Source organism: Dendrobates tinctorius, unplaced genomic scaffold (assembly GCF_039654945.1).
Source record: "Dendrobates tinctorius isolate UK_male_01 unplaced genomic scaffold, ASM3965494v1 ptg000107l, whole genome shotgun sequence".
Classification (NCBI taxonomy): Eukaryota; Metazoa; Chordata; class Amphibia; order Anura; family Dendrobatidae; genus Dendrobates; species Dendrobates tinctorius.
In genome coordinates, this window is record NW_027361775.1 from 25,054,624 (window position 1) to 25,066,046 (window position 11,423).

Genomic DNA, 11,423 nt, shown 5'->3' on the forward strand with positions numbered 1-11,423 from the left:
TATTTGCGATTGGTGAATTTCTTCTCAGGCTGCGAAAACTGCTTAGTAAGGATCGGCTGAAATTCCGGGTGGCTTCCGGGGGTTGGATCGGAAATGTCCAGCACCCGATGGATGGAAGAGATTATGTCCTCAACCAGCGCTGTATTGCTAGGGGGACAAGGGACCAGAGACCTCTCCGTTTCGTTGTCTGAGTCGGAGTCACAGGTGCCTTCCGAATCCTGCGTATCGCTGAGGTGTTCCCTGGTGGGTGAGCTGGGGAGGAGGTCTCCTGTAGTCGGGGGTCGCTGTGGAGATCTGCGTTGTCTGTCTCTGGTAGGGGACGGTCTAGGTGACCTGGAACTACGGTGTCTCTCCCTAGAGGGGGATGACCGTGTGCTATGGGATGACGCAGAGGAATGTGACGTGTGGGTCTGCTACGTCTGGGAGAGCCAGAAACGGCCTGTCCCTGAGTGGAGCTGTCCCTTTGCTGGGTAACGCTCATAGCCGAGACATGACCCTGCAGAGCCTGGAGTAATGTGGAGGTTATCTATGGACTGTGTCATAGACTGCGACATCTGGGTAGCCCATTCCGGCGTGGAGGCATCCACTGAAGCATTGGTAGGAGCCTCTTGGGGTTCTGACCCAGTATTCTGGATACAGTCCCGACAGTGGGGGTACGTGCTGCCACTGGGGAGAGTGGTTTTGCAGGCTGTGCAGAATGCATAAAAGCAGTCCTGCCTGGTTCTCTTGTACCTTGAGCCTGGCACAGTGCACAGAGCGCGGAAGGGCAGGCTATGGGAGAGCCCTACAGGGGTGGATATGCAGGGGAAACCTAAAGATGGCCACACACTGGACCTCATCTTCACCCGCCTCTGCTCCCTATCTAACCTCTCTAACTCACCTCTTCCTCTCTCTGACCACAACCTGCTCACATTCTCTTCCCTCTTCACTCCATGTCTACAATCCCCACCCCACAAACTTTCACACCCTCGCAGGAATCTTAAACACCTTGACCTACACTCATTCTCCGAATCCCTCCTCCCTCTTACAGATATAAGTTCCTTACACAATGCGGATGACGCTGCCGCTCTATATAACACCACAATAGCTGTAGCTTTGGAATCCGCTGCCCCACTTACACATACCAAAACTCGCAAAATCAACAGACAGCCCTGGCACACCAGCCTGACCAAAGAGCTGAGGCGAGCTTCCAGGGCTGCTGAGCGCAGATGGAAAAGATCCCACTCCAACGAGCATTTCATCGCATTCAAACAGTCCCTCACTACTTTCAAGACCACACTCGCCACAGCTAAACAAACCTACTTCTCATCTCTCATATCCTCCCTGTCTCACAACCCTAAACAGTTATTCAACACCTTCAATTCTCTCCTCCGCCCCCCAGCACCTCCTCCCTCCCCACTCATCTCAGCTGAAGACTTTGCCTCATTTTTCAAGCAGAAAATTGATAACATCAGGGACAGTTTTGGTCAACAACCCCCAGAGCCCTTCCTCCCGACTTCCCAGCCCTCCACCTTCAAAACCAACTTCTCCACCATTACAGAAGATCGACTCTCCACTCTACTCTCAAGATCACATCTCACCACCTGTGCACTCGACCCGATCCCATCCCACTTCATCCCAAACCTCACCACAGTCTTCATCCCAACCCTAACCCATCTCTTCAACCTATCACTAACAACTGGTGTTTTCCCCTCAAGCTTTAAACATGCCTCCATCACACCTATCCTCAAAAAGCCCTCTCTTGACCCATCCTCTGTATCTAGCTATCGCCCTATATCACTTCTCCCATACGCCTCCAAGCTACTGGAACAACACGTCTACCTTGAACTGTCCTCCCATCTCTCTTCTTGCTCCCTCTTCGACCGCTTACAATCTGGCTTCCGGTCACACCACTCCACTGAAACTGCCCTTACTAAGGTCACCAATGACCTCTTAACTGCCAAGAGCAAGCGACACTACTCTGTCCTCCTCCTCCTGGACCTGTCGGCTGCCTTTGACACAGTGGACCATTCCCTATTATTACAGACCCTCTCATCCCTCGGCATCACAGACTTGGCCCTCTCCTGGATCTCATCATACCTAACAGACCGGACATTCAGCGTCTCCCACTCACACACCACCTCCTCACCTCGCCCCCTATCTGTCGGAGTCCCACAAGGTTCAGTCCTAGGGCCCCTGCTGTTCTCTATTTACACCTTTGGCCTGGGACAGCTCATAGAATCTCATGGCTTTCAGTATCATCTTTATGCTGATGACACACAGATCTACATCTCTGGACCAGATATCACCTCCCTACTAACCAGAATCCCTCAATGTCTGTCCACTATTTCATCCTTCTTCTCCACTAGATATCTGAAACTCAACATGGACAAAACAGAATTCATCATCTTTCCCCCATCTCACGTGACCCCCCCTACGAACCTATCAATTACAGTAAATGACTGCCCACTCTCCCCAGTCCCACAAGCTCGCTGCCTCGGAGTAATCCTTGATGCTGATCTCTCCTTCAAACCACATATCCAAACCCTTTCCACTTCCTGCCGACTTCAACTCAAAAATATTTCACGCATCCGTTCATTCCTCACCCAAGAATCTGCAAAAACCCTAGTCCATGCCCTCATCATCTCTCGCCTTGACTACTGCAACCTCATGCTCTGCGGCCTCCCCTCAAACACTCTCGCACCCCTCCAATCTATTCTAAACTCTGCTGCCCGACTAATCCACCTGTCCCCCCGCTATTCCCCAGCTTCTCCCCTCTGTCAATCCCTTCACTGGCTCCCAATTGCCCAGAGACTCCATTACAAAACCCTAACCATGACATACAAAGCCATCCACAACTTGTCTCCTCCATACATCTGTGACCTCGTCTCCCGGTACTTTCCTGCACGCAACCTCCGATCCTCACAAGATCTCCTTCTCTACTCCCCTCTTATCTCCTCTTCCCACAATCGCATACAAGATTTCTCTCGCGCATCACCCCTACTCTGGAACTCTCTACCACAACATATCAGACTCTCACCTACCATCGAAACCTTCAAAAAGAGCCTGAAGACCCACCTCTTCCGACAAGCCTACAACCTGCAGTAACCACCGATCGACCAAACCGCTGCACGACCAGCTCTACCCTCGCCTACTGTATTATCACCCATCCCTTGAAGATTGTGAGCCCTCGCGGGCAGGGTCCTCTCTCCTCCTGTACCAGTTATGACTTGTATTGTTTAAGATTATTGTACTTGTTTTTATGTATACCCCCCTCACATGTAAAGCGCCATGGAATAAATGGCGCTATAACAATAAATAATAATAATAATAATAATAATAGGAGAGCCTTACAGGGAATCCAGATTCACAGCAGAGAAAAAAAACCCGAGCTGTGATCTTACCCCACCAGTGTGCCCCTAGGTCCAGCGCCGAACATCCACAGTCCTGTGCCCCCCCGGAGACTTGCTGGCGTGGTGCTGCTGATGCCTGCGTCAGAAATGGCCGCAAAAGCATGAGGAGGGAGAAGGGGGCGGAGAGCTGAGAAAGAACGCGCAGAGATGTGTAAAAACTCGCCCTTTCTGCCTCGATCCGCCCCTTCTATGACACTTTAGTGTGTCATATTTGTCATCCGGGGGGCAGGCCAGGGGGCGGAGAGGAGGCGTCGACCTCAGCCAGGCCGAAGCCGCGGCCTAAATTAGATATCGATGCCCAGGAAGGGCTCCAGGCCGGCGCGGTAGTCCGGGAGGGGGGTCAGATCTTAACCGGACCCGCCCCGGATTGAAAGGCAGGCTAGCGGTGGGGCCACAATCGGAAGCGGGGCCCTGTGATGGTTCCCCCTGAGGCGCTATGTAGCTGGTGCTGCCGCAGAGACAGGGGCGCAGGGAGCCCTGTCTCTGTATGTGCCATGCCTGTCCGCACTGCCCCCGGGCCCTGACAGGAGTCCGTAGCTGGGCTGGGGTCCCGGATACAGTGAGCTGCAGATTACCGAGGTACAGACCCTACCTGAGGCGTCTCAACCTAATACCCCCAGAGGGGGATTAGGGAGGGTGCTGCTGTCACCATCAGGGGGCTTCTTCCTCGCCTCGACCTCAACCCAAGACCAAAAGGAATTGGGGAAGGAGGGGGGTCTCGACTTCGAGCCAGCACCCGCAGGACTGGGGAAGGAACGACATGGGGAACAGCCATCTCTACTTCAACCGGGCACCCCATAATAGGGGGCCGAGGAAGGAGCCATGCCGGAGTCTCACAGGAGACCCGCGTTTTCTTCATCTGTCATCCGGGAGAAAACAGAGTGGAAAAAAAAATCTTTAGGTGTGCCTCCTTGCGACACTAAGCAAAAACTGGAGAAGGCTGATGCCATCCAGGGGTGTATACTGCAGAGGAGGAGCCATAGTTAATCTTTTTCAGATTATGCATAGTGTCGCCTCCTAGTGGACAGCAGCATAACACCCATGGTTCTGTGTCCCCCAATGAGGCGACAGAGTAAATCCGTTTTCCCTGCTGTAGATATAACAGTGGTCAGAACACTGAGCGGTGCATAACCCCACCCACACTCCTGATTGGCAGCTTCCAGTGTACAGTCAGCAACCTGCCAATCAGAGCTGGGGGGGCGGAGTTACAGATAAGACTGACTGCTGCACAAGTGAGACCGAGTCCTGCAGATAATCTCCTCCTGATAGAACACCTATTACAATAAAACTACAGCACATAATCCGGTAAGTGACACATTCCTGGAATCAGGGTGTCTGTCCCTACATTATGCTGCTCTCTTATTAACCCCTTTCTGCCATAAGGCGTACTACCCCGTCCATGTGCCCTGGGACTTAATTCCCAGGGACGGGATAGTACGTCATAGCAATCAACGGCACCCACGTGGTGAGCGCCGCTGGTCGCGGCCGGGTGTCAGCTGATTATCACAGCTGACACCCGGCACAATGTGTCAGGGGCGGTCACGGATCGCCCCCGACACGTTAACCCCTTGTACACCGCGATCAAACACGATCGCGGTGTACCAGGGGTTAAAGGGAAGCATCGGCAGGGAGGGGGCTCCCTCCGTGCTTCCCTGAACCACCCACAGCAGCGCAATGTGCAGCGCTGCTGCGGAGGGCTCTTTTCCTGTAGGGAGCTGACTTCCTCACTGCCTGCAAAGCGCAGGCATGAGGAAGTCTGCGTCTATGCCTGTGACAGATCGCTGATCTGTCACAGTGATCTGTGATGTGACAGATCAGCTGTCACAGGACAATGTAATAAAGAAAAAAAAAAAAAAAGGGCAAAAATAATTTAAAAAAAAGCTAAATAAATTAGTAAAAAAAAAAAAAAATATTCCCCAATAAATTCATTTTTTGAAAATAAAAAAAACCCAAAACAATAAAAGTACACATATTTGGTATCGCCGCGTCCGTAACGACCCACCCTATAAAACTGTCCCATTAGTTAACCCCTTTAGTGAACCCCTTAAAAAATAAAAAACAAAGCAAAAAAAATAATGATTTATTATCATACCACCGAACAAAAAGTGCAATAACGCGCGATCAAAAAGACGCATATAAATATCCATGGTACCGCTGAAAACGTCAGCTCGTCCCGCAAAAAACGAGCCGCAATACAGCATCATCGGCAAAAAAATAAAAAAGTTATATCTCGCAGAATAAAGCGATGCAAAAATAATTATTTTTTATATAAAATAGTTTTCATTGCATAAAACCGCCAAAACATAAAAAAAGACCCAAATGAGGTATCGCTGTAACCGTACTGACCAGAAGAATAAAACCGCTTTATCAATTTTACCGCACGCGGAACAGGGTAAACGCACCCCCCCAAAAGAAATTCATGATGAAACGCTGGTTTTTGTTCATTCTGCGTCCCAAAAGTCGGAATAAAAAGCGATAAAAAAATGTCACGTGCCCGAAAATGGTACAAAAAAACACGTCAACTCGTCCCGCAAAGAATAAGACCTCACATGACTCGATGGGTCAAAATACGGAAAAATTATAGCTCTCAATATGTGGTGATGCAAAAACTATTTTTACAATAAAAAGTGTCTTTTAGCGTGTGACAGCTGCCATACATAAAAACCGCCATAAACAGTAAATCAAACCCCCCGTTATCACCTCCTTAGTTAGGGAAAAATAATACAATAAAAAAAAAAAATGTACTTATTTCCATTTTCCCATTAGGGTTAGGGCTAGGGCTAGGGTCAGGGCTGAGATTAGGGTTAGGGTTGGAGTTATAATTGGGGGGGTTTCCACTGTTTGGGCACATCAGGGGCTCTCCAAATGTAACATGGCATCTGATCTCAATTCCAGCCAATTCTGCGTTGAAAAAGTCAAATGGTGCTCCTTCCCTTCCAAGCTCTGCCATGCGCCCAAACAGTGTTTTACCCCCACATATAGGGTATCAGCATACTCAGAACAAATTGCAAAACAACTTTTGGGGTCCAATTTCTCCTGTTACCCTTAGGCCTCTTTCACACTTCCGTTTTTTACAATCAGTCAAAATCCGCCAGGTTTTGAAAAAAACGGATCCCCAAATTTTTTTTGCGGATCCGTTTTTTTCCCCATTGACTCATTATTGGCGGATCTTGACGGATTGCCGTCCTTTACATCCGTTTTTGTGCGGATCCGCCATAATGTTGCTGTCCGTCAACATCCTGAAAGACTTCCAAACGGACCTTGCAACTTTTTTTTGGCCGGCGGATCCTCCAGACACTGATTTAAACCGAAATTCTGTCTGGGTGCCGGACAAAAAAATATTCATTCTCTCTCTCCTTCCCGGCCAGCGGTTCCTTTAAATTTCCTCATTTTGCGGATCCGTCCAAAAACGGATTCTGTGCCATCCGTTCACATCAGTTAACAACGGATCCGCTTGTCCGCCTTTTTGGCGGATTTTAACTGACACAAAAAACTGAAGTGTGAAAGAGGCCTTAGGAAAATAAAAAAAAATGGGGGCAAAAATATCATTTTTGTGGAAAAAAATGATTTTTTTACTTTCACGCCCAGGCATTCTAAACTTCTGTGAAGCACTTGGGGGTTCAAAGTGCTCACCACACATCTACATAAGTTCCTTAGGGGATCTAGTTTCCAAAATGGGGTCACTTGTGGGGGGGGTTTCCACTGTTTAAGTACATCAGGGGCTCTCCAAAAGCAACATTACACCCGCAGACCATTCCAAAACGTCACTACTTCCCTTACGAGACCCGACGTGTGCCCATACAGTAGTTTTCTCCCACATATGAGGTATCAGCGTACTCAGGACAAATTGGACAACAACTTTTGGGGTCCAATTTCTCCTTGTACCCTTGGGAAAATAAAAAAATTGGTGACTAAAAGATCATGTTTGTGGAAAAAAATACGATTTTTTTATTTTCACGCCCGGGCGTTATAAACTTCTGTGAAGCACTGGGGGGGGGGTTTAAAGTGCTCAACACACATCTAGATAAGTTCCTTGGCAGGGGCTAGTTTCCAAAATGGTGTCATTTGTGGGGGGGTTTCCACTATTTTGGTACATCAGGGGTTTTACAGTCGCGACATGGTGTCCGATCTCAATTCCAGCCAAAAACGTCAAATGGCGCTGCTTCCCTTCCGAGCTCTGCCATGCACCCAAATAGTCATTTACACCCACATATGGGGTATCAGCGTACTCAGGACAAATTGCACAATAACTTTAAGGGTCCTATTACCCTTGGAAAAATAAATATTGGGGGTGAAAAGATCATTTTTGTGGAAAAAATATGATTTTTTAATTGTACCGCTGTACGTTATAAACTTCTGTGAAGCCCTTGGGGGTTCAAAGTTCTCACCACATATCTAGATAAGTTCCTTGGGGGGGTCTAGTTTCCAAAATGGGGTCACTTGTGGGGGGTTTCCACTGTTTAGGCACATCAGGGGCTCTCCAAACGCGACATGGCGTCCGATCTGAATTCCAGCCAATTTTGCATTGAAAAAGTCAAACGGCGCTCCTTCCCTTCTGAGGTCTGCCATGCGCCGAAACAGTGGTTCCCCCCCACAAATCAGGTATCAGCGTACTCAGGACAAATTGCACAATAACTTTTGCAGTCCAATTTCTCCTGTTACCTTTGGTAAAATAAAAAAAATTGAACCTGAAGTATTTTTGTTGTGAAAAAAAGTTAAATGTTCATTTTTTTTTTTTTAAATATTCAAAAAAATTCCTGTGACGCACCTAAAGGGTTAATAAACTTCTTGAATGTGGTTTTGAGCACCTTAAGGGGTGCAGTTTTTAGAATGGTGTCACTTTTGGGTATTTTCTATCATATAGACCCCTCAAAGTGGCTTCAAATGTGATGTGGTCCGTAAAAATAAAAAGGTGTTGCAAAAATGAGAAATCGCTGGTCAATTTTTAACCCTTATAACTTCCTAAAAAAAAAAATTTTGGTTCCAAAATTGTGCTGATGGGAAATGTTATTTATTAAGTTTTCTGTATCTCTGTGATTTAAGGGCATAAAAATTCAAAGTTGGAAAATTGCGAAACTTTCAAAATTTTCGCCAAATTTCCGTTTTTTTCACAAATAAACGCAAGTTATATGAGTGAAATTTTACCACTAACATGAAGTACAATATGTCACGAGAAAACAATGTCAGAATCACTGGGATCCATGGAAGCGTTTCAGAGTTATAACCTCATAAAGGGCCAGTGGTAAGAATTGTAAAAATTGGCCCGGTCATGAATGTGCAAACCACCCTTGGGGCTTAAGGGGTTAAATAGGAAAAACCTGCTGTGAGATTCAGCTTATTTCACATTATAGCCATTATCACACAACACTTTAAATAAATGTTATGTGGGGAGAAGGTAGCCAAAACAGCACAAAAAGTATTGAGCAGTTTGACTAATGGAGACAAGAAAGAAAATACTGAATATATAGCATTTGAATCTGACACACAGAGTCATCTGTTCTAGATTTCAGCCTTAAAGGAGATGGCCACTAATTGACAACCACTTTTTAATAGCTCCAGTCTGCGGTACAAATACATAAGAGTGCACACACATCCCCTGCTGTGTCTCTGGGCAGTCATGTCACACTGTTATGTTACATGACCGCTGCCACCAACCAGCGATAGTTGATCAGCTGCAACCTTTTCTATTCAGTCACAACACTGGAAGACACAGCGCTGTAACTGCAAGAATGGCGCCAATTCGCAGTTTTGTGCTGCAGACTGGAGCTAATCAGGTCCGGTAGTAGACAATTTCTTTAACTGGCACTACATTTACGATGTGTGTTAGACTGTTCCTGAGCCGTACTTTACCGGGGTGAGTGGAATAGAATAGATGGGCTTGGCTCCGTGAGAAGGGAGGAGACACTGCGCACCAAAACTCTGCAAAAATGGGAATAGGGGGCTCACTCTAGTTATTAGTGGGTGTTCCAACAATCGGACCTTTATCATCTACCTTCTGGAAATTTCATTGTGAGAAAACCATGTAAAGGAGTGTTTCAGTACAAAAAAAAAAAAAAAAGTCATTCAAACCAAGCACAGGCGCTCCGTGCACCATTGGTGTGGCAGGGAAGTTCAGAGCTTTATCCAACAAACTTATTCCCATCTCCATCAATGTCCACTTTTTTCTGCCTTCTGTCATCCAATGCTGTCAATCAAGAAAGAGGAGGGTGGATAGAGATGGGGAAGTGCCCTGAAATGCTCAGCCACACCACGGGCGCGCCAAGCAGATGGGAAGGTGCACCTAAATGTTTGGCCCCATCATGGTGCACCAAGCGTCTAATTGGTTAGAACAGTCATTCTGCACTTTAAATGCACCAGAGATTGCAAAAGGAAACCATGGCATAAAATTACCATTGATCAGTAAAGTGCCACAACGTACCTTGACAGAGGCAGAGTAAGTACACTTGACAGCTGGCGTATCAAAGCAGGGGAAGAAAGAACGGTTGCAAACAGAGTGTCCTTGAGTGAAGACAAACAACTCGGAGCTTCCATAGGAGAGTTCAGGATCCAGCCACCATACCTGATCACAGGGGAATGGGGAGAGTATAAGTAGTGTACACAGGTAACCTGCACCCCACCACCACTGACCCATACAATCCGCTGTGCCGGACTCACCGCTGGACCCTCTCCGGTGACGTAGTGCACGATGACCTGGAACGTCTCATTGGTCTGTAAAGTTTCAGGCACAGTGATGGTGAGAGCCGAGCCGTAATCTGTCAGCTCATCGACCCTAAAGTCCAAGGGAAAGCAGCAGGTGCAGTGAGGGGGCCCAGAGTCGCTGGCATTATGGATGCCACAGGGCTGGCTAAAAGTGCTCGGCATTTCCTCCATTCCAGGAATGTCCATAGGTGGAAAGTGAGGAGGGCTGGCTGATGGAGCAAAAGTTCCCTCAAGGGTGGGAGACAGAGGATCTGGTGACAAAGTGTAGCAAGAGGAAGAGGAGTGGAAGGAGAGGTCAGCGGTGGGCGAATACGGGGCAGCTAAGGGGTTCAGAGATGGAAGAGGAGACGCTACGGGCCGATGACCATTCACAACGGGGCCACCTGGAGAACATGACAAGTCTGCACTCTGGGACGTGTGGTTACGAGAAACGGACAGGTCAAGGGGCTCTGGGGTCACTACGGGGGAGCAGTCCGGGGTGCCAGGCTCTTGTGCCACATACCATAACTGTTCAGTGGTTTGGGGGCTGGCAGAGGGGTGAGGGGGGCACACGCCCGGGGCGTCTCCAGTCCGGGGGTCCTGCGGGCTAGGGCAGGGCTGGTTGGCACTCTGGCAATACCTGGGACTGGCAGTCTTACTTGGTCGCCCTCCCCTCCGGCAGCGCACAGAGCTCACTCTGACCACCGGGTGAGTGTCCAGGACCAGGGCCGGGCCTCCGGGCGCCAGCGGGCTCACCTCCAGCACCAGGCAGCCGGACAGGTCCCTGGTGTCCGGCCGCAGCTCCAGCCCCAGGTGGAAGTGGTGCAGGCGGTAGAGCTGGAAGCTGGAGGCGGACGCAGGGTCTGGAGGGCCCGGGACGAATTGCTGCGGAGGCTCCGGGCCAGGCCCGGGGTGCAGAGGACGGCGGCAGCAGCAGAGCGCCGGGCATGGCGCGGCCGAGGACATGCCCAGGACACCGGAGCGCAGCGTCTGCAGGCGAGAAATCTCTGCAAGCCCCGCTCCCACTATGTAAAATCCATCGGGCCCCGAGAGGCCTAATCCGGGAGGAGCAGTAAACACCGGCCGGCCCGGGACAGGAAGTGACAGAGGGAGGCGAGGCTTGCAGGCTCAGCCCCCGGGAGTCAGGAACGGATGCGGGATGTGCTCGGGACTCCCCCACATACCGAGGAGGCCTGCCGCCCTGTGACACATAGCCCAGGGGGCGCCAGTGAGCTGACAGCAGCCGCGCATCACGTGACTGCACAGCGGAAGGAAGGCTGCACTCTGCAGAATGAAGGCTGCACTCTGCAGGGTCTTGTGTACGAGGCCCACAATGTTTAGAAGTAGCAAATT

At 49.3% G+C, this 11,423-nt stretch overlaps 1 protein-coding gene across 1 annotated transcript in view; it reads right to left on the minus strand.

Annotated features, from left to right (window-relative positions):
* The window catches only part of RNPEPL1 (arginyl aminopeptidase like 1), a 72,960-nt gene extending 61,759 nt beyond the window's left edge, over window positions 1-11,201 (minus strand). The window contains exons 1-2 of the mRNA XM_073589284.1: window positions 10,047-11,201; window positions 9,811-9,951 (exon numbers count right to left, since the gene is read on the minus strand). Of these exons, the coding sequence (XP_073445385.1) occupies window positions 9,811-9,951; window positions 10,047-11,036 (1,131 nt within the window). The 5' untranslated portion in view covers window positions 11,037-11,201. The remainder of the gene's footprint in view (window positions 1-9,810; window positions 9,952-10,046) is intronic.
* Window positions 11,202-11,423: the final 222 nt, after the last annotated feature.